The following is a 23735-nucleotide window of genomic DNA, read 5'->3' as shown; positions in this document are numbered from 1 at the left end:
TTCCTGGGTTAGAGTGAGATTCCTGTGGTGTTCCCATATCTGAAGCCTTGTGTGGATGTCCTGGAGGTAGAATCCCCTCCTTTTAACCAGGGTAAAGTGTCCCTCCCAGCCTTTCTGCTGAATTAAAATGGCATCATCTCTAATATGCCAGCTGTCTCCCTGGGAGGAGGTCCGTCCCCATGGTAGCTGGCTCTTTGCTGTTAGCTCTGCTGCAGGGGAGGCACTAGCCTTGCTTATGCATCTCGTTGACTTAATCGTAGCCCCACTTTGATTTGCCACGCGAAGGCACACGGGCAACCTGATTTTTATGTTAATCACCACAAAGTTCCACATCGTTCCAGAATGCGTAATGAAACTAAAATGTTATATTTTAAAAACCTCAGGCTACTTTAATTGTCTCTGCGCTTATTCTTTAAGCTTCAGTGAATTTATAGGCTTTTTCTCTACATTTTCTTTAACCCCAATGTGTGATGATGTTCCCAATGGCAAGGCCTTCGGCAAGTTTGAGAAACAATGCACAGCAATTTTCCTTCATTGTGTGCAACTGCAAGCCATTAGACTCACGAGTCTAACATGGTCAACACTGCCTCGGTCATTTGGGTGACAGTGATCTTAATTAGAGAATAAAAATAAAAAAAGCTTAACAATTCAAGCATCATTACACTGTAATGCCTCAGTGGAGCCTTTTCATTGTGCCTAACTGCCGAGAAGCATGTCATTATTTTGTAACACATCCTGCCTGTCTTTTTATTATTGTTCGACCATTCCCCATTATTCTATAACGGCCGCACTGGCTCCTACAACAGTGACCGGACCTATTTGAGAAGCGACAATGATAGAAGGTTAATGACGTGTAATCGGATGAGCACTTTCTCTCGCTCCCTCTCTCCTACTGCCTTTGACGATGGCCCGCTAATCTGCCTTGCTTCCCTAGATAAACTAAGTCATCTTGTCATTTTGGATTAGCCATATTCCTTTCGTCACACAGATTCAGATAAATACTCAGTCATAATCTCTCCTGCATTCTCTCTACCTTCTCTTCACTTCGTCCTGTAATTATTTTCTAATCTTTAATTCCATTTTTTCTGTCAGCACACACTTTTACAAATCTCCTAAACTTAGAATTTTACCACGTTACTTTTCTTTTCAGTGTGTCCTCATTTACGTCTAGACCTGTCAGATTGATACCTGTCAGATTGATACCTGTCAGATTGATACCTGAGGAAACCACACTGAATGTCACGTTCTGCTGGCTTGTAGTTAATCAGTTGACGGGTCAGCCAACAGCCAATTAAAAAGCTCTTCTCCTGGACTAGGTTATATCACGCATACTAATAGAGAAAAGGGCCAGTTTTTGTGATACAACTCTGGATAGAAACAATGGCCTTTTTGTACCATGACCTAGGCTGTTAATGCTTCATAAGAAGCCTTAGTCTAGACATCACCACACCAAACAATATCATTAACATGAGCTTGTAATCCCTCTCATCGTTAGAGTAATAACAGGCGGTCTCTTGTTTTGGTACAACAGGATCATCAGCTGGTTCCCTCCCTCTTCACCTTTTCATTCTCTACCTATGACAACTCCTACTGTACAGGGAAGGAAGCTGTGCATGGTTGTAATCCATTGCGAGTGTCCAGTGGACATCATGTCGAGGCTAGATGTTACCAGACAGGCAGTGTGTTCCATCAGGCCTACACTTGACAGGCTGTGCGTGGCTCTCGGGGTTTCCTTGCCATGTAAAAACTGGCAGCGTTTGATCTTGTACAATAAAATATGCTTTTAACTCCATCCATAGTTCCAACAGGGATTTGAACAAGTTATTTCTGTGCTCCGTCTGAATTAAAGATGAACGTGACCCCAGCGATCTTCCCTCTCCCCGCCGCCGATGCTAACTCTGTTCTTTATTTAGAGGCGGTGGTGCAGTGCAGCGTAGGCTAACCAGATCTCACGACTGTGTCACTGCATGTCGGTTACTTTGCACTGGCCTGATGTGGAAGCTACTTGACCAGAGTGCACATTACCCTCATGTCAGGAGAGGTGGGCTGGATGTAGCAGGGAGGAGGATGGAGATGGGAGATGGGGGTGGGCTTGGCAGTGGGGGGCTCCACTGTATGCGTGGTGTGACTCATCTCCCAGACTGCACTGCTTCAGATGCCTCAGGGTGTTGTGATGACTGGGTTGACTGGGTGAGTTACTGTATTAGTGCCCTGTCGGGGCCAGCCACTCCAGGCATTGAAGAGACAAGGAGTGAATGGAAGTTGACTCCTCTTCGTCCTCGCATGTTCTTGTTGTGTTTTCTCCGTCATCACTTGGTTTATGACCTCTCTGTGCTGTGTTCCTGAGGAAGTCTAGTGTCTGGCAGGGCTGTAGAAGTGACTAACAGAATGACTTGTGAATCCAGTCGACAGGGCCTCTTGCTCTGCGATTTATGGCCCAGGGGTTACCAGCATGTGGAACTCAAGGGACCTAACGTTCGCTTGACGATGCAAATGAGTCTGTTTAAACATTGGTGTTAATTTGGTGTCACTTTATTTATATAAATAGCACTAGCAGTCATGTCTCCATTTCGATATTTTATCACCTCTACAGAAATACTGATTCATGGTGTCTGGTAGATGACCACAAAACTGATGTCCCCCCCTGGTTTGAAAGCCGTGCTAAGTGATTCTGACCCCCACCGCTCTGCTGTTCTCCCTCAGGCCTGCCACTGCTGCTCCAGGATCTCGCCCTGCCTCTGCTGCAGCCAGGCCAGCCACAGCCAGCACAGCCAAGAGCTCCACACCCACAGCCAAGCCTAGCACCCCCACGGCTAAAACCACCTCCACCACCCCCAGACCAGCCTCTGCCAAAGCCGGCTCTACAACACCCTCTGCTGGACGGACCCCGACATCACAGCCCTCAAAAACTGCAACTCCCATCAAGAAAGGTAAGAGGGGACATCAGTTTTGGTTAAATTAAAATAAAATCCAATTTTACAAAGCTTTTAGCTTTTTATTACTAGCATTACATGTTACATTTTTCAAAATATATCTATTAAATATTAGATCATTTGTTCGTCATAATTAAGTTTCCAACCCTTGTCCTTTTCCTCTTCACAAACGTCTGCCTGTGTTATACTTTTCCTCTAGATGTTACCAAATCAGCCACCAAGAAGCCTGCAGCGGCTCCTCTCACTCGCACCTCACCAGCCAAGTCCACCAAACCTGAGACTCCCAAATCAGCCTCCGCGTCCAAGCCAGACTCCACCCCCAAGAAGCCGGCTGCCAGCAGCAAGGCCGCAGACACCAAGAAGACGCCAAGCAAGCCCACGCCTTCAAAGGATGTCAGTGCTGGCCCCAAGACCCCTAGTACCAAGCCAGCAGGGAAGGCTTCCACCCCTAAGAAGACTGTGGGCAGCAACACCCCCATGGCAGTAAAGCGTGGCCCCAAACCCACAACGGCGGCAGAGCCCGCGACTGAAGCTGGTGAGACACAGGATGCCGCTGTTGCTGCCGCCATAGCTGCAGCTTCCTCGGCTGCTGTAGTCTCCATGGCAACTTCGGAAGAAGCAGTGGTGGCTGCAGTCCCAGAGGAGAAGGAGACTGTGCCCCCTCCGGCCAGCCAGCCAGAGGAGGCCCCAGAGGCCTTTATCTCTCAGTTGTCAGGTCAGCTGGACCTGGTCCACCTGGACGAGCCAGCAGACATAGTGTCTCCCCTGGGCACCACGGTCATGTCCCCTCCATGCTCTCCCACTGGGCCCATGTCCCCGGTCAGGGAGCCCCAGAATGCCTTTGCTCTGCTGGACATGCACGTCCAGCCTGAACCCAGGTCCCAGAGACAGTCTGCCATGGCTCCACAGAGCCCGGTCCAGGAGGAGGTGGTATTCCAACCAGACTCCTGGGCCCAGAACCAGTCTGCCACGGCTCCACAGAGCCCGGTCCAGGAGGAGGTGGTATTCCAGCCAGACTCCTGGGCCCAGAACCAGTCTGCCATGGCTCCACAGAGCCCGGTCCAGGAGGAGGTGACATTCCAGCCAGACCCCTGTGGCCAGAACCAGTCTGCCATGGCTCCACAGAGCCCGGTCCAGGAGGAGGTGGTATTCCAGCCAGACTCCTGGGCCCAGAACCAGTCTGCCACGGCTCCACAGAGCCCGGTCCAGGAGGAGGTGGTATTCCAGCCAGACTCCTGGGCCCAGAACCAGTCTGCCATGGCTCCACAGAGCCCGGTCCAGGAGGAGGTGATATTCCAGCCAGACTCCTGGGCCCAGAACCAGTCTGCCATGTCTCCACAGAGCCCGATCCAGGAGGAGGGGAAGGTCCAGCCAGATGAGCAGCAGGAGGACCTCCTCATGCCCTCCTCTTCAGCCCCTCCTGCGTTCAGCATGATGTCTCAGCCCATGGATGAGTTGACCTCAGAGGTCCTGGTCTCTCCCTCTCAGGACCAGGAGGAGGCAGTGGAGAAGGCAGATGAGGAGATCAACGAAGATGATGACAATGAGGAGGAGGAAGAGGAGAGGACGGTGGGCAAGCCGACATCACTGTTTGACATGAGTAGCTCTCAGCCCTCTGAGGAGGCCAAGCCTGCAGGCTTCAGTGGTGCCACCAGTTGGCATGGGGATGACCTCTTGTCAGGGATGGACTCTGAGGATGTGAGCAGCCGCCTGCAGGGGTCGTCAGAGATTAGCAGCATCCAGCATACGGGCCTGCTGCAGGGTACCCAGAGCTCCTATGCTCTGGTAGACTCCAGCCACAAGGGCTCCGAGGGAGAAGGGGCCTTCGTGTGCTCCCCCGATGTGGAGACCCTGGCCAACGAAGAGGAAGATGAGGAAGAGGATAGGAAAGTGTGCAAGCCGACATCACTGTTTGACATGAGTAGCTCTCAGCACTCTGAGGAGGCAAAGCCTGCAGGCTTCGGTGGTGCCACCAGTTGGCATGAGGAGGACCTCTTGTCAGGGATGGACTCTGAGGATGTGAGCAGCCGCCTGCAGGGGTCGTCAGAGATTAGCAGCATCCAGCATACGGGCCTGCTGCAGGGTACCCAGAGCTCCTATGCTCTGGTAGACTCCAGCCTCAAGGGCTCCGAGGGAGAAGGGGCCTTCATGTGCTCCCCCGATGTGGAGACCCTGGCCAACGAGGAGCGGGAGGAGGAAGATGAGGATGAGGAAGAGGATAGGAAAGTGTGCAAGCCGACATCACTGTTTGACATGAGTAGCTCTCAGCCCTCTGAGGAGGCAAAGCCTGCAGGCTTCGGTGGTGCCACCAGTTGGCATGGGGATGACCTCTTGTCAGGGATGGACTCTGAGGATGTGAGCAGCCGCCTGCAGGGGTCGTCAGAGATTAGGAGCATCCAGCACACGGGCCTGCTGCAGGGTACCCAGAGCTCCTATGCTCTGGTAGACTCCAGCCTCAAGGGCTCCGAGGGAGAAGGGTCCTTCATGTGCTCCCCAGATGTGGAGACCCTGGCCAACGAGGAGGAGCGAGTTGATGTTGATGATATGGACTTGAGCTCAGAGCGGGCAGTGGACCACCGGAAGGTGTGTCAGCAGGAGGATGAGGAGGAGGATGATGAAGATGTGGAGATGCCCAGCGAAGGGGTGACGGAGAGTGGACTGGAGAGCTGTGGGAACGCAGACGAGGACGACTACACAGAGGAGGACCGCTTGGATAACCTCAACCGTTCGCCCATCCCACCTTCCTCAGCCTGGGGTCAGACAAACCCCTTCACTGACCCCTGGGCCCAGCCCCACCTCTCCTCCCCCCACACCGCTTCCAGCCCCCTGTCTGACCACGGGGCTGACGGCCCTGAGACGCCCACCCAGTCCTCTGCCCAGGCCTGGTTGGATCTCAGTGCCCCCTCTCTGATGCTCCAGTCAGAGCAGCCCTCAGAGCCCCAGTCTGCCCCTGAGGAGATGGAGAGCTCCGCCCCAGTGGAGGCCTCTGCTCCCCCAGGGCCCCCTGCTGTGGGCATGTCTCAGTCCAGCACCCTAAGTGGCACGGCCCTGGCCGTCCACAGCAGCAGTGAAACCAGCACTCCCGAGGAGCTCCGTGACTATGACAGCAGCTCCGGGGTGGAGTCACGCTCTGACAAGCAGCAGACCCCCGTGCCATCCAATGTGCAGCCTGACCTGGAGCAGGACTTGGGCATCCATCTGGAGCGAGGTGACGAGGAGGAGGAGGCTGAGACGCTCCCTGCTGACGAGGTCCTGGGAGCAGGCCCTCCTACTGCCCCCGCCTCTGCCCCCTCCTCCCCCTCCACCTCGGGAGACGAGGCCAGTGACACGGAGGGTGAGATGCAGATCAACAACCCAGATGTCCCCGTCACCATGGAGGACAGTGCTGAGTTCGACAGCCCACCGTCCGCCTGTATCCTGCCTGTCCTGGAAGAGGAGGTGGTGGAGGCGCCGGCCGGAGAAGGAGAGGAGGACGGGGGTGGCGGCACGCCCCAGTCTGCCAACTCGGTGGCGTCTTACGGCTTTGACTGCACCATGTCCAACTCCAACGCCCACTCCACTGCCGAGAGCTGCGGTAAGAGCCCCGGCATCTTCTCCCTGGAGAACGAGGACCAGTTGCCCGAGGAGGCCAAGGACCCCTCCCTCATCAAGGAGCTGACCCTGCCTGCAGCGGCCGCCCAGTCAGACGAGCTGCTGGGAGGCCCTGTAGACCTGCTGCCCCTGGGCCAGCCTGGGGACCAGCACCACTACATGCTGGGGGGGAAGATGGATGCTGACGACCTGGAGGAGGCCAACACCCTGGAGGACTCCCTCCGCCTGGGGCCCCAGCATGCCGGGCAGGCCAGCGAGGGCCAGCCACCCTACTACTCTGCTATATGCGATAAGACTGATAGCTTTCTGGCAGGTAATGTATAAGTCCCTACCCCTGGAATGCACCTTCTCCCTCGCACCCCTCCCCCTTGTTGTTCTTAGTTTTTCTCTCGAGGTCGGTTAGATGGTTTAGAAAAACAAGCAAATGATGGTAGGAAACAAAAAAAGGCAAGGGGAACGAAAGACTGTAGATCAGTGAAGCCTCCCTCTTTCATACTACTATTATGGTTATGAATGTATGGCACTACTTTATGTACAATAGCTACTAGCTACCATTTTCTATTAGAATGTTCTTTTTAAGTAACACTGCGTACTCCATAACCCCTGAGGGGGTATTGACTGACTGGTCCGTTGGGACAAAGCTCTTAAAAGAAAAGGAGGAGTAAAACGAGAATGGACTCTACCTACATGTGTATTTATCCTACTGTTTTTACCAAACAAATGTCAATTCTTTTTTTTTTACTTGTTTTGTTGAAACCCGGTCCTGCCTCTCCCCTATGTTACACGCTCCATTTTATCCTGCACCATAGAGATAGTCCTACTCTCTCTTTTTGCAAGTTTGTCTTCTTGTTTTCAACACCATTTTAGTATCGAATGAAGGCTAGATATTTAACATGGCTTTCCTCGCTTACAGAGTGTTCGATTTGAAGTTTGTCTAGTTTTAATTTGCGCTACAGGAAGTTTGCCTCTCCCTGCATAGATTATCATGGCAAGTAACGTTGTCATGTACAGTGTGTTTTGAGGCATCTGTTTTAAGTGGTCATGCTTCATGCCTCTTAGTTGATCATTTGTGCTTCAGAACCAACTAACAACTATTTGTGGGAAAAATAACTTCATTCCTCAGCATTTAGAATGACGCTCACTGAAAACGCTTTTCTCACTGAAACGCTTTTAGTGATATTGGATAGTTCAACTTGCATGTACTAACATTGAAATTGTATCTGTTTAAACCATTATACAGTAGGGATGTTCATAAATGAATGGTTCATGCTAAGTAGGTTTTTCAAAATTCCATTAAACATCATTGCAAGGCACGTTGTTCCTGTTTCTTGTTATTTCCCATTAGCGTAGCATGTCTCAATTGTTGTCTACGTCAGTTTGATGTATTTAAATGACCTCACCATGGGAATCACTTCCCATCAGGAAGTGAAGTTTTATCTGTGGAATGGTGTTGATGCGCAATGGAATTTTGGTTAGGAGGCAATCCACCTGGTGTCCCATACCCTGTCTTCCAGCATGTATATGTTTCTCTCTAACCTCCGTGGATTCAACACAGACCAACACCACATTTGTAAATGTCCTTGGTAGGTGGTACTCCCCAAACAGACACCAGGGAAGACTCCTGCTCCTGGGTCCCTTTACTGTATGTCCTGAAGGTTTTACATCCTCTGTGACGTGAAGCCTGCTCAAACCTGCCTGTATCCTCCCCAATGCTCCACCCAACACACACACACACACACACACACACACACAAACATACTGGCATTACCCCACACCCACCTGAATGTGTCTTAAGAAGAAGCTGAAGCGGAGGAGAGATCTGACTCCATCCTGCCTGCTCCTGCTAAACCCAGACAGGAAAACCCTTGGATCCCTGTGTTTGTCGGTCCTGAAATCAGAGCATCCCTTGTTCCTCCTCTCCTATCTTCTGCACCGTTATGGGCTTCCTAAAATTTTTAAAAGGCCAGATTTGGCGTTTTGCACAGTAGGCCTATCATGAACATACAGGTGTCTCTCATGATGTTGCTTTGGGAACGCTCTGTTGCATGTATAGTACTGTACGTGTCTGTTGGGACACCATGGCTGCCCTTGATTAAGGCATGGTCAGTGTTGAGGTACACGTTTTTGTAATTAGCTGAGCAGGTCCCAGGGGCATCCTTGTATTGGCTGAGTTGATTTTTGATGTGGGATAGAATGCTTTTCAAAGCAGTCAGGTGTACATATGAAGAAGCTATATGGTTGGTCAAAAACTTTTTCATCAGAGTAGTTTATGATTTAGTTCTTAAGTAAAATGGTTAATAATCCCTTGTTCCCCATTTTCTTTGTCTCGTCCCTGGCTTGTCAGGTCTTGCATGTTAATTCTCGTGTTATCAAAATCTAGCCTTTGTGTGGGGATATTTCCCTGGGACATTTTTAGATGTGTCAATTCACATCTGGATTAATGGTGGTTAAATGCCAGATCATAGAGGCAGGGGAGATTAATTGCTCCTAGTCATGTGATCGTTATCCTTTACCCCTTATTATGGCTACACATAGTTCTGAGTTTCAGGCCAGCATCTTGAGGACAAAATGATTTGCGCACCACTTTATTACATTGTATGAATGGGTTGCAAATTGATCTAAATTACCTAAACTCTGACGCAATTACGTGAGATTTTAGTTCTGGGTTTCCGAGGTTACAATTACCAGACAAATATGGGAAAGCGATTACATTTTAAGATGTGATTGGCCACTGCTGTTACATCTGTTTAGATAATGTCCCATGTCAGGAACTGTCTGAAATGTCGTATCATATTAAATGTATAGACATGTACTGTAGTAGCTGTTGATGAATCCATGCAGTGTCTCCACAATTTAACAATTGTAGTTCAACCTCAACTCAATGTCGTCTTCATAACCTTTTTTCAAAATTATTTGAGAGCAAACTCTAGACCTCATTTGACTCTAATACTGATAGTCTATATAGTAGATGGATTATGTAGTATGTATTAGATTAGGTCCTAGATGTTGGCAAGTACCCCAATCAGACAGATATCATGTTAATAATGAGTCATTGCATGTTCCAATAAGTTAAGGGATGATTTAGGATGAGTCCAGGATGCATGCCATCCTCTGTACTCGTTTTCCACTACTCAGTCACTATTACCCTCGGGGACATTTGAAGCCAGACCACAAAGATTCGATGTGACGGTCTGATCAGTAAGAATTTAATGTGTCCTTCCACACCACAAATGTATACCCAAAAATAACAGAATACAACGACTGTTAGGTTTGTCATAATACTTAGATGAGACAATATATAACAGAATAGTAAACTGGTCAAACACTTCATTTATTTGTCTTTTTTCAACTGATCGAGATAGGTTTCTGTTTGCGTTTGCTTTATTCCTTTGTGTAAAGACGTCAATCCCTCAGCACTTCCCTCATTTTGCTTTACGTCTTCCCTCCACTCCTTTTGATTCTTCTCCTTGAATCCTCTGGCCCTGGATGCTGTCCTACCCCTCCTTTTTGGTGCATGCGTCTCTAACGCACATCCCAAGTTATCTTGACTGTCTAGCAGGAGGGCCCAAGAGTGATGAAGCGGAGACCGAAGAGTCCCACCAGTCACAACAGAAGCAGAGAGAGCCACCCGTGGGCCTACGGGAGGAGGACCACATCCAGCTTCCTCCTCATCTCGTAGTGAACGGCCACTACATCGCAGAGCAGCAGTGCAACAGGAGACCCACTGACACCACCTCCAGGTCCCTCCAGTCTGCAGCTGTAGCCAATGGTCAGCTGCACAGGCTGGAGCAGCACCAGAAGCACCTGAGAGACCGGCAGGAGCGGCAGAAGAGGCAGTGGCTAGAGGAGGAGTGTCTGAGGCAGGAGCAGCAGATGCAGCTGGAAAGGCAGCGTCGGGAGCTCCTCCAGCTCCAACTCCAGCAGCAGCAGCAGGAGCACAGACACCGCCGCCAGGTGCTGCAGTGGCAGCTAGAGCTGGAGCAACAGCTCAAACAACAGCTCAGACAGCAACAGAAACAACAGCAGCAGCAGTTGAGGAGTCCGTCTGCAGTCATGCTCTCCCCATCCTCTGGGCTCTGCACCATCTATGAGGCCATGGAAACCAGCGAGGAGGAGGACGAGGGTCAGGAAAGAAAGCACAACAGAGAGAGGGAAACACGGATGCAGCAGGAGAAGTGGACATCCAAACAGACCTGTTCAGAGTCACGCCAGCAGGGGCCGCGTCCCATTCCTCCAACGGACCTGGACTGGAGCAAGAAGGTGGACATTGTTCAGCAGCTCATCAACCAAACCCTGCTGCTGTCCGGGGACAGGGGTTGCCCCCCTCTGCTCCTGCTGCCTGTGGGGAGCGGGGGCACCCTGAGCCCCCTGGAGAGCAGCATGTGGCCCAAACTGCTGTCCCCGCTCAGTTCCCCCTCTGCCACTGTCACCTCTGTTAGCAGCTACTCCCCAGACAGCCAGGGCAGCTCCCCCCAGGGAGACTGGACCGTGGTGGAGCTGGAGACACAGCACTGAAAGCCAGGAGAGGAGGACACACCACTCATCACTGTCATATCTATGCACTGCATACTGTATTCACACGACACAAGTTGGCACTGCATCTCCACACTACAAATTCATGACATTGACCAACATAACAGTGAGGTACACTGATTAAACCACACGACCTCACAAAAAGAGCATGCTATACATTCTAACTTCATATCTACATAGAAATCCACATTCACTGTATTGTAAACCTAATCTTCAGAGAATGCTATATATTATTACTCATCAGTGGAGAATTAAGAATGGCACAGCCCCCATTGGTACTGCATCTAATATACTGTAATAATACACATAGGATTACTATATATATATATATTTTGTATTTTATCTCTATTGCTTTGAACCAAACCACAAATTTGATTAACTACAGTATGAACCTTATTCTGAGCGATAGTTATGACAGTGCACTTGTTAATTATTTTAAATGTTACAGGTAAGTGGGACTAGATTAGACTTGGTTGTGTTAAATTATCATCAACTTCAAATCCTCAGAGAAGCTGTTTTGTATGTGGAGAAAATACTGCTGCTAGCTACGGTCTGGACCAAATGGACTGCTTTGAATTGACACAATCCTTTGTAGGAGAGCACCCTTTTAAGGAGAGCGCAATGTCTCAAAATAATTGGGCTGTCAATCACACAGGAAAAGAGGGAGGGTGAGAGTAGGATGTCCTTGTTCTGCTCTGCCTTTCATAGTGGTGGTGAAGGGATTGGTGGAAAGAGGGGGGGGGGGGTCTCACCCTGCATTCCAAAGCTATAACCTCATTTTTTGTGTTGGCCTTTATTCAATGGGTTTCCAAGGTTACAAATGATGTCATTATAGGAGAGAAACAGAAGTCTGAGACAGCAACAATACCACACAGAGAGAGCACAACACTCAGAGCACTGATAAAAATGTAACAAACTGTTCAGAGAATTACATCAACATACATTGCCCTTTATTAAATACACCCCACGAGAGGGAGTTATTTGCAGTCGTGATGAGGCAATGTTGTGAGATGGGAAACTGGATATGAAGTGTTTGAAGGACTTTAACATTGTACTAAAGAAGTGCTGTGTTTGACCAATGCCATAATGGCTTAACGGAGGGGGAAACTAGGTTCCTGAAGCCTCCAACTTGAATACATGTTGGCTACATTTGTCAAATGAATATATTTCATCTATCTCAATCATGTCAACAGTTGATCTATCAACAAATTGATTTGATCTGTGAGCCACCTGTCTGTTTTGGAGTTTTGAATATTCAGGCAGTTTTGATTCCTGCTTGTATTACTTTGGTGTCAGGTCTACTATAGTATGTCATGTATGTACATCCTATTTGGGAAGGCTGCACAATGGCTGGGTAGGGTTTCAGTCGGGATGTAAAATTTGAAGCAATGTTAATACATTTGATATAATTCTACTGTTATGTGCAATCAGAAATGTATGGTGAATTGTGCAATATTAGTAATATCAGTTGCACATAATTTAGTTTAGATTTAATGAGAATTTTTGTTTATTTATGCAAGTTTGTTCTAATTTTAGCATATATACAGGTATATGTAGTATCTATAAATGTTTTATTTGCATTAATTGTTAAAGGCTATTATACTGTATGTCCTATTTTAGTTCCGTTTGTAAATAGAGGTAGATGAACACTGCCATCTAATGGTTGAGTTAGACTACTGTAAAGAAATACTGTAACCCATGTTATCTGTCTTTATCCATTATCAGTACAGTAGGATATAAAATGTTAGTATTGTGCAAGCACATCTATGAAACTATTTTGACAGTTTGGCTAATATATTTAAAAGTATATCTGTATGTATCCACATGGTGATATTATAAATGTATGTGATGCTGTGTATGACAACTTATTTCAGTTTGAATGCAGCATTTGTGAAAAGGATATTTATGTAATACATTGTCCTTTAAACCGGTGGTGTCCAACTCATTTTGCCCTTCGGTCTTCACCGAGGTCCGGAGGGACGCGTTAAAAATGTATTATTTGCTTGCAAAAAATAGTCCAGGGTCCCATAAATGCTTGAATTTTTCGCTGTCTAGCTTTCGTTTCAATGACTGTTATCAAGCTGGACAGAGTGAAGAGCCTATACATGTACATCCATTATCATTTCTACACAGTTTTGATTTGGTTTTAGACCTTTCAAAAAACTATTTTCCCCCACCAAAAACAAACTCGTAGTGTATTTGAGGTTTTATAAAGACTTCTGAAGTTTGTAATTTCCACTTTGAAATGTCAGATTAGATTTTCCCTTATGTGAAATATCCATTTTAATTATAATCCACATAATTCACATTTCCTGTTGCCGCAGGATTATTTTCCTGCTGTAGCAAACTGTCTCAAATGAAGATCCTACATCTGTATAGACATGACTGGCCATCATCAAACATTTATAGTTCAAATAATCACCAGAAGCATACTATTAAGTACATTATAGGCCTAATCAGAGTTTGGAAAACCTAATATTATTTTCAAGCTCCTTCGTTGACTCTTGATCAATTTTGCTACATGGATTTGATTATAAAACTGTTGCTATTAAGTTGATTTATATTTGAGTTGTGTTTGTAGACTGTGATAGGCCTACTGTATGGTAATTCACTATTTAAGAATTTTTAGGCTTGTGTCTGATACATGTATCATTAAGTACATTTAATATAACCATAATTTAGAAATAAAATGACTTTTAAGTAGCTCTTCCTATTTTTTTCTATTTTGTAACCAGGTTGGCAATGGCAACAAACACATTGATATGCTGACAGCATAACCTACTGCGAAAGACTGATGCCATGTAGTCTCTCTTGTCTAGACAAAGGGGTTGCCTCCACTGAAGTAGGCTATATATGATCGGTTGCCTCCCACAATGTACCAATGTTCAGGCTTCCTAGGGTCTGGGTTGACAGGCTTTCCACATACTAGAAGTAACATAGTTAACAGAACACTTAAATTAGGGTAAGGGGGATACCTAGTCAGTTGTACAACTGAATGCTTTCAACTGAAATGTGTCTTCCGTATTTAACCCAACCTCTGAATCAGAGAGGTGCAGGGGGGCTGCCTTAATCGACATCCACAGCGCCCGGGGAACAGTAGGGTAACTGCCTTACTCGGGCAGAACAACAGATTTTTACCTTGTCAGCTTGGGGATTTGATCCAGAAAACTTTTGATTACTGTCCCAACGCTCTAACCACTAGGCTAATAGTATGATCTGTTACATTTGGTATGGTTACATAAGACCGAAGGTTACTGAAGGCAACAATAAAAGGCAGGTGGATCGGTGGGTGTATAATGCAAATGTCTAGCAATCCAAAGGTTGCATATTCAAATCTCATCACAGACAACTGTAGCATTTTAGCAACTTTGCAATTACTTACTACTTTGCAACTACTTTGCCCATTAACCTAACTCCTAACCTTAACTACTATCCTAGCTTATGTTAGCATTAGCCACCTAGCTAACTTTAGTGACAACAAATTGTAATTTGTAACATATCATACAAATTGTACATATCATATGAAATGGATGATGGACACCCACACATAATACATAATGTAACATATCATACTAATTTGAGAGTCACTGATTTTCGTTTACTATGTTACGTCTACCCCTGATTCCAGGTTGCAACCTTTCGGAGACTAAATATCATGTACAGTTTGAGCAACAGTTTGGCCAACTAACCACTAGGCTTCACTAGTTTCTTTCAGTGATGGCCAGAGTCGGACAAAGAGTCGCTTAGCATAAGCCTACCCTGTACAATTTTAAGTCCATGCCATTAAGTATCTCTCTTAATCCATTTAGTTCCACTACAACAAATGAACAATGAATGGTAAGGTACGTAGGTAGGTAGGCGGACAGACTCGGCCCATATGAATAAGGCGATATCACCAATAGGTCGTTTTTAGGGTTGCCAAGTGGTGAAGGAGGGCTTGCTTTATGAAATTACTAAAGAAAGGCGCGAAATTGTGATTTCTCGTCAACAGGTTTATTGCAATTGTAGTGATCACATGACCAATAAGACGCGCGCCCCTCACTTGCGCTCAGCTACCCTCACTGGTTAGTTGCCCCCTCGAGCAACGAGCATCAGACAGTTTTTATACTGTTGATTGACGACCAGCACGCACAAAGGAGCTCTCAAAAAGGGAGGAGTGGCGTAGGATAGCATTCATTTTCTCAGAGTAAGAAAATGTCAGGTATTTTTTTGTGGTTTATAGATATTTCGCCTGGATTTAAACTGGAAATTATAAGGTGAGCCGTAGGCTACGTAAGCGGGAGGCTATGTTATGTAGACGTAACGGTTCTTGTTCATAGCCCGATTATAGGCTAGACGATGCAATGCATGGAAATAATATCCTAATAATAATGTCGATTTTCGAGAGTGAGTGAAAAATGTAATGATGTCCATTTAGTATTATTTCTGTAGCTGTCATGTTCTCCAATTACATGGGGTAGAATGTCAGATGAACCAGTCAACGTCAGGATTCAAACTACACAACATAGTTGAAAGGTGGACACGGTGATACGTAACTTCTTGCTCTTTTGGAACATGGACTAAAGAAGAGAATGATAGGCCTACAATGTTTATTTTGTCGATGCTCTCGCTCACCTGGGCAGAGACAGGCGCCGGGTTAACTCTCCGTACAGTTCACTGTCGTTTTAAAGTGCTGAGGGTATTCGCCAATGTTGGCCTGCTCTTTGACTGCAAATAACTCCAAACGGACAGGAACTGATTTGATGGTGTCGTAGATCACTAAAATGATTTTATAATAAAATATAATCAGCTACATTGAAGAAGACTTTGTCATCCCACCGCAGTGGCAGCCTGTGTGATACACAAGACACCAGATGGCTAACAACGACTCGATGCAAGTAAGTTTTCCAAGTTAGCATTGGACAGGGCTTTTCCTTGATTTAACATATTATGTTAGCCTGTGTTTGTCCTATTCGAAGAGATGCGTGCAGGTCACATTTGTAGGCTATTTCTTCTAATTGGGTTCGTGGTGACGTCTTTGCACGACAGGGACTGATGGTACATCGGGCCAAAGTACTATGGTGGTTTTAGACCGGTAGTAGCCCACTATAACCTACTGAGCCTTTAGTCCACACCATCACCTTGAAACTTTAGGTCTGTGTTTTCTGTCCCCCATGTTTGCAATGGTCAAACAGGGCATAATAATGGCAGGTGCTTACAGTGTGTGTTACCAAAGCAGTCTGACATATTTGTGCGGGTGTAGACACAAGTAATGACGTATTGATGATGTGTAGACCAACAAATACTGTACACACATATGTCTACTTTTTATACCTCACCCACCATATGGAAGAGACATGACCTGTATGGAGCATTAGAGGGCCATTTCTTGTGGTACATAGTTGTTCCACTCAGGTGAGTTACAGTGGAGGGTGTCAGAGTCAAGGACCTAATTAAACAGGTCATGTTACCTTATGCTGCTTACACAGGTGTCATCTCAGTTCAGGAAACTGCATAGGAGGGAATTGTTACAAATTAGAGGCCAGTTTGAACTCACGCCAGAGCCCAACACATGAATATCTGTCTTCTGCAGCCTTGCAGGAAACCCACTGAGTTTGGGTCAGACCAAAGTCAGTGGTCCAGTACAAATTTCAAATAATAACATACATAAAACTACACATTATATTTTAAGTTAGTGTATTACATGTAATCGACTTTCAGTGTACAGATGTGGTCAAATATACATGTTTACACAGGCAGCCTGACAGTTTTGAAATTTTTTCCACTAATTGTTCTTTTGACCAATCACATTAGATCTTTTCAGATCAACTCTTTTTCAGACCTGATCTGATTGGTCAAACTACTAATTAATGACCAAAATATCAGAATTGGGCTGCCTGTGTAGATGCAGCCTTTTTTCTTCTAAAATAAATTGAATTAGGGGGAAAAAATGGTTTACTTGTGTATTTGTTTGACTTAGAACCACACAGAACCAAGAAAAGAAAAGAAAACTAAATAAATAAATAAAAAAATCCTGAATTAAATCATTCAAAATTCCAATTAATTTGGTTGGAGGCAGTGATTCTCATTTACTGCGTAATTTATTTAACCTTTGGTAAGTTGCAGGTGCCTACAGGGTAAAAATAGCCGTTCAACCAGTTTTGAAAAGAAAAAACTGAACATTCTGCTCCATTGCACTTCATTGTAATGTGCAAGGGTCCCAACATATTTCACCACATCTGTTACTAGAAGGCATTTTTGCCTTTTGAGGGCCTTAAGCAAAATGTTGTTGGGGGCCCCACCTCACGGAAAAACATTTTAATGGCCCCCTTTTGACAATGTAAAGAAACATTTTTAGAGATATTTTCCTGCAATTTGACAAATGTTGCTATGGGGCAATATGTTTGCATGCATTTTTTACATTTAGCCATGGAGAGGAGATAACATTTAGCAATTTTCTAACAAATTTCATGCAATTCTACTAATTTGCCATGGGGCGGAGGGAAAAATGTGCAGTTTTACAGCTAATTTCTTGAAATTCAAAAAATATTGCCATAGGGTGGAAGGACATTTTTGCAGTCTTAAAGCTAATATCCTGCAATTCTGCACATTTTCCATTACTTATACCATGATAATATGATATCTGAGTGAGAGTGACTAATAAAATCAATGTGGGCCCCCAGGAGGTCAGGGCCCTTGGGCCCATGCCCTTTGTGCCTGGTCTATAATTTGACCATGATTACTACAGGTTTAGATAGCTGGCTAGATTTGGGCTACATTTACATTTACATTTAAGTCATTTAGCAGACGCTCTTATCCAGAGCGACTTACAAATTGGTGCATTCACCTTATGACATCCAGTGGAACAGCCACTTTACAATAGTGCATCTAGATCTTTTAAGGGGGGGGGGGGGGGGGGGGCAGAAGGATTGCTTTATCCTAGGTATTCCTTGAAGAGGTGGGGTTTCAGGTGTCTCCGGAAGGTGGTGATTGACTCCGCTGTCCTGGCGTCGTGAGGGAGTTTGTTCCACCATTGGGGTGCCAGAGCAGCGAACAGTTTTGACTGGGCTGAGCGGGAACTGTACTTCCTCAGTGGTAGGGAGGCGAGCAGGCCAGAGGTGGATGAACGCAGTGCCCTTGTTTGGGTGTAGGGCCTGATCAGAGCCTGAAGGTACTGAGGTGCCGTTCCCCTCACAGCTCCGTAGGCAAGCACCATGGTCTTGTAGCGGATGCGAGCTTCAACTGGAAGCCAGTGGAGAGAGCGGAGGAGCGGGGTGACGTGAGAGAACTTGGGAAGGTTGAACACCAGACGGGCTGCGGCGTTCTGGATGAGTTGTAGGGGTTTAATGGCACAGGCAGGGAGGCCAGCCAACAGCGAGTTGCAGTAATCCAGACGGGAGATGACAAGTGCCTGGATTAGGACCTGCGCCGCTTCCTGTGTGAGGCAGGGTCGTACTCTGCGGATGTTGTAGAGCATGAACCTACAGGAACGGGCCACCGCCTTGATGTTGGTGGAGAACGACAGGGTGTTGTCCAGGATCACGCCAAGGTTCTTAGCGCTCTGGGAGGAGGACACAATGGAGTTGTCAACCGTGATGGCGAGATCATGGAACGGACAGTCCTTCCCCGGGAGGAAGAGCAGCTCCGTCTTGCCGAGGTTCAGCTTGAGGTGGTGATCCGTCATCCACACTGATATGTCTGCCAGACATGCAGAGATGCGATTCGCCACCTGGTCATCAGAAGGGGGAAAGGAGAAGATTAATTGTGTGTCGTCTGCATAGCAATGATAGGAGAGACCATGTGAGGTTATGACAGAGCCAAGTGACTTGGTGTATAGCGAGAATAGGAGAGGGCCTAGAACAGAGCCCTGGGGGACACCAGTGGTGAGAGCGCGTGGTGAGGAGACAGATTCTCGCCACGCCACCTGGTAGGAGCGACCTGTCAGGTAGGACGCAATCCAAGCGTGGGCCGCGCCGGAGATGCCCAACTCGGAGAGGGTGGAGAGGAGGATCTGATGGTTCACAGTATCGAAGGCAGCCGATAGGTCTAGAAGGATGAGAGCAGAGGAGAGAGAGTTAGCTTTAGCAATGACTTATACCATGATAATTGAGTGACTGTCAGTGATTGACATAGCAAGAGAAAAACAGCTGATGCACAACAACATTTCTAAATTGCACCATGTCAATTATACTATTCTAACTCACAACAATAAGTTGAGACTCCGACTGAGTTCTTTAAAAAAATATATATATATTTGATCGGGCCCCCCTAGCGGCCGGAGGCCCTAAGCGACCACTTATGTCGCTTATGCCCAGGGCGGGCCGGTGCAACATCATGTGAAGTATGACCTACTGAACACTGAACTGGGTCAGCAAGTAGCCTAAGCCTATATCACTAGGTGTCAGTGTCAGGTAAGCATCCAGTATCAAGGACACATGTAGTCTACAGTAAGTTCCTTCCAGTGGTGCCACTGTCAGACTTCTTCCCCCAGGAATTTTCCTCCAGAAACTTGAGATCAATCATTTGTTTTAAATGTACTCAATAAAAAGGCCTGTACATAATAATGCTCATGACTGTAAAATTGGGGGTGGCCTCTTGACTGACGTAAGTAGGCCTAGTTAGTGTTTCCATGAAAAAGAAGGTTTCCTGATTCCTGGAAAGCTAGCACTGTGACTGTGGGCAACACACATCAGAGGAGGGTGACAGAGCCTAAATGCTTGTTGTTCATGTTTTGTATTCTCTTGTTCTACCTCTAGGCCTAGGTTCTTCTCTTCTTTTTCAGTTATGTTTAGCTCGTTTTGCAATGAGAGAGAAAATATTGCTTTGGATGGAAAAGATACATGCGTTGACTTTGTGGAAATAATAATAGGCCCTGCAGGACTTTCATATATTTTAGGGATCTTTACTCGGCTTATTGAAAAACACCCAGTGCACACAAGCATTTCAATAGGGAATAATTTATCCAGCAAACAATCCCCAATTTCTGTTTTACACTGGTCAAAAATATTAACGCAACATTCAACGATTTCAAAGATTTTACTGAGTTACATACAAGGAAATCAGTCAATTGAAAAAAATGCATTAGGCCCTAATCTATGGAATTCACATGACTGGGAATGCAGATATGCATCTGTTGGTCACAGATACCTTTAAAAAAAAGATTGGAGCGTGGATCAGAAAACCAGTCAGTATCTGGTGTGACCTCCATTTACCCCATGCAGCACGACACATTTCCTTGGCATAGAGTTGATCAGGCTGTTGATTGTGGCCTGTGGAATTTTGTCCCACTCCTCTTCAATGGCTGTGTGAAGTTGCTGGATATTGGCGGGAACTGGAAAACGCTGTTGTACATGTCGATCCATAGTATCCCGAACATGCTCAATGGGTGACATATCTGGTGAGTATGCAGGCCATAGAAGAACTGGGACATTTTCAGCTTCCAGGAATTGTGTACAGATCCTTGTGACATGAGGTGATTGTGGCAGATTAATGGCACAACAATGAGCCTCAGGATCTCGTCACGGTGTGTCTGTGCATTCAAATTGCCATCGATAAAATGCAATTGTGTTCGTTGTCCATAGCTTATGCCTGCCCATACCATAACCCCACCGCCACCATGGGGCACTCTGTTCACAATGTTGAAATCAGCAAACCGCTCGCCCACACGACGTCATGTCTCCCATCTGCCCGGTACAGTTGAAACCGTGATTCATCCGTGAAGAGCACACTTTTCCAGCGTGCCAGTGGCCATAAAAAGATGACAATTTGCCCATGTTACGACGCTGAACTGCAATCAGGTCAAGACCCTGGTGAGGACGACAAGCACGCAGATGAGCTTCCCTGAGATGGCTTTTTGACAGTTTGTGCAGAAATTCTTCGGTTGTGCAAACCCACAGTTTCATCAGCTGTCCGGGTGGCTGATCTCAGACGATCCCGCAGGTGAAGAAGCCGGATGTGGAGGTCCTTAGCTGGCGCGGTTACACGTGGTCTACGGTTGTGAGGCCGGTTGGACTTACTGCTAAATTATCTGAAACAACGTTGGAGGCGGCTTATGGTAGAGAAATTAACCTTAAATTCTCTGACAACAGCTCTGGTGGATATTCCTGCAGTCGACATGCCAATTGCATGCTCCTTCAAAACTTGAGACATCTGTGGTATTGTGTTTGTGTGACAAAACTGCACATTTGTAATGATCATGCTGTTTAATCAGCTTCTTGATATGTCGAACCTGTCAGATGAATAGATTATCTTGGCAAAGGAGAAATGCTCACTAACAGGGACGTTAACACATTTGTGCACAATATTTGAGAGAAATAAGTTTTTGTGCGAATGGAACATTTCTGTGATCTGGGATTTCAGCTCATGAAACATGGGACTAACACTTTACATGTTGCATTTATATTTTTGTTCAGTGTAGATTGTAGCATGGAGAAGAATGTTATCTCCAGGAGCAGTTGATTGGCTACACATAGATACTGAGAGATTGCTGATTGAGATCAAGCAGGCACGATGGCAATGATAGACGTCCCTGTTGGAGCAGACCTATACTGTGCATAGTGATTGGGCTTGATTGTTCTATTTCCCCTCAATACCTCATCAAGGCTTTACTGGGGGGGCAGAATGTTTTTTTTGAAAGGGACACATTATCCATATGATCCAGTGCACATAATAGGGTTTAGTCCATCAGGGTGTATTTGTCTCTCTCTCTCTCTCCCACTTAGTCGTCCGCTCTCTCTCTCTCTCTCTCTCCCACTTAGTCGTCCGCTGTCTCTCTCTCTCTCTCTCTCTCTCTCTCTCTCTCTCTCTCTCTCTCTCTCTCTCTCTCTCTCTCTCTCTCTCTCTCTCTCTCTCTCTCTCTCTCTCTCTCTCTCTCTCTCCCACTTAGTCGTCCTCTCTCTCTCTCTCTCTCTCTCTCTCTCTCTCTCTCTCTCTCTCTCTCTCTCTCTCTCTCTCTCTCTCTCTCTCTCACTCCCACTTAGTCGTTCTCCGTCTCTCTCTCATGTATTGATTTGACGTTTGTTTATTTGCTTACTCCCTGCTCCCCAGACAACTTCACTGAGTGTAAAGCAAGAATCCCCCTGGGTATTTGGGTCTTGTGCATTGATAACACACCACCCTTATAGACGTACATTGCAGCCATCCTCTCATGCATTTTTTATATATTTTTTCTGCTGTCCTTATCAATGCTCAAGAAGATCTCTGTGAACTCTCTGTGAGTGGTTGCAGCCAGCTGGTCATTATGTATGTTCAACGATTCTCTGTCTTTTTTTGCTTTTTGCCAAATGTTTTTTTATTGATCACGCCGGAGAGTGGAAACATTTCCTCTGTCAGTACATTTCTTTAATGGCATCAAAGACTTCCTCCACACTCAGGCCGACTAAGCCCCAGACACCTGTTGTGCTGTATATTAAAAAGAGAAAAAAACACTATGGTTCTTCTTTAGAAGGGCCAGCTCCTCATCACGCAAACAAAAACTGTTTTGGCTCCAGCTGTCGTTGCTGATAGCTCCATTGATAATAGGATTAGGAGACCCTGGACATTTCTGTCTTCACCCACTCCCATGGTGGCATTACACCTAAATTACACCTAAATTCATCAGGCCCTAATCTATGTATTAATCTATGTATTTCACATGACTGGGCAGGGGCACACTCATGCATGGGCCTGGGAGGGCATAAAAAACTAATTCTGATTGGCTGGGCCTGGCTCCCCAGTGGGTGGGCGTGACTCAGAGTCACGCCCACCCACTGGGGAGCCAGGCCCAGCCAATCAGAATTATTTTTTTCCCCCACAAAAGGGCTTTATTACAGACAGAAATACTCCTCAGTTTCATCAGCTAATCAGTTGGCTGGTCTCAGACGATCCCGCAGGTGAAGAACCCGGATGTGCAGGTCCTGGGCTGGCGTGGCTACACTTGGTCTGTGGGTGTGAGGACGGTTGGATGTACTGCCAAATTCTTTAAAACGACGTTGGAGGCGGCTTATGGTAGAGAATTAAACATTCACTTTTATTTCAGCTCATGAAACATGGGACCAACACTTTAAATGTTGCGTTTATATTTTTGTTCAGTATATATATATAAAAAATTTTTTTGACTGTTTGTACTTAGGTGGCCTGGGGAAAAAACCCTGGAGTGGTTATGTTAAACTAGTATACATGATCCTAACCCATGTTCCCATGGGCATGTCACAAAGCCAAACCTACCTTGCCCATCCAGTCAGTCTTAACAAGAGCTGTTCATTGTCAGTCCAGCTATAGTTATGCTCTATTCTGCCATGCTGGCTAAATGCCCACTGGCTTTCCTCACAGGATTAGATATGTTTACTGCTAACCCACCCTGATCATGGATGGATCATGAAAGACTGTCCTCCACGGTGGTATGGGGCAGCCAGAACTGTTGTTTGTGACTACTGCTCAGTGCAGCTGTGATGGATGTTGTACAGGTTATTGTGAGTGACGTTTTGAGTGTTTTGAGGCCTGGGGTCTCATGGGATTGTGGTGGTGTTATAGGATTGAGGAATGTGTTACAACGAAGAAAGGCCTGAAACAATGGTATGTGGGGGCATCATATTTTTCTCCAATTGGCCAAGCATAAGCACCATTTTAGAGTGAGTGGGAAATGAGGTTGCTGATTGGAGTCATGTAGGAGCCAATGTTTTATCTCTGCAGAAATGGGCAGTAATCAGTGGCTTTGTAATC

At 46.3% G+C, this 23735-nt stretch overlaps 2 protein-coding genes across 4 annotated transcripts in view; both read left to right on the top strand.

Moving 5' to 3' along the window:
• The window catches only part of LOC129826328 (mucin-12-like), a 28165-nt gene extending 20328 nt beyond the window's left edge, over nucleotides 1-7837 (top strand). For both annotated transcript variants that reach the window (XM_055886936.1, XM_055886927.1), the window contains exons 4-5: nucleotides 2704-2930; nucleotides 3133-7837. In XM_055886936.1, the coding sequence (XP_055742911.1) occupies nucleotides 2704-2930; nucleotides 3133-6848 (3943 nt within the window). In that variant the 3' untranslated portion in view covers nucleotides 6849-7837. The remainder of the gene's footprint in view (nucleotides 1-2703; nucleotides 2931-3132) is intronic.
• A 7249-nt stretch (nucleotides 7838-15086) lies between these two features.
• The window catches only part of LOC129826301 (serine/threonine-protein kinase N1-like), a 39402-nt gene continuing 30753 nt past the window's right edge, over nucleotides 15087-23735 (top strand). Inside the window, exons 1-2 of one of the 2 annotated variants that reach the window (XM_055886899.1) lie at nucleotides 15087-15243; nucleotides 15881-15934. In XM_055886899.1, the coding sequence (XP_055742874.1) occupies nucleotides 15911-15934 (24 nt within the window). In that variant the 5' untranslated portion in view covers nucleotides 15087-15243; nucleotides 15881-15910. Of the gene's footprint in view, nucleotides 15935-23735 lie in introns of both variants that reach the window. The other variant, XM_055886890.1, reaches the window with a different exon arrangement.

This window comes from Salvelinus fontinalis, chromosome 2 (genome assembly GCF_029448725.1).
Source record: "Salvelinus fontinalis isolate EN_2023a chromosome 2, ASM2944872v1, whole genome shotgun sequence".
Lineage (NCBI taxonomy): Eukaryota > Metazoa > Chordata > Actinopteri > Salmoniformes > Salmonidae > Salvelinus > Salvelinus fontinalis.
This window is presented reverse-complemented; position numbering and strand designations above follow the sequence as displayed.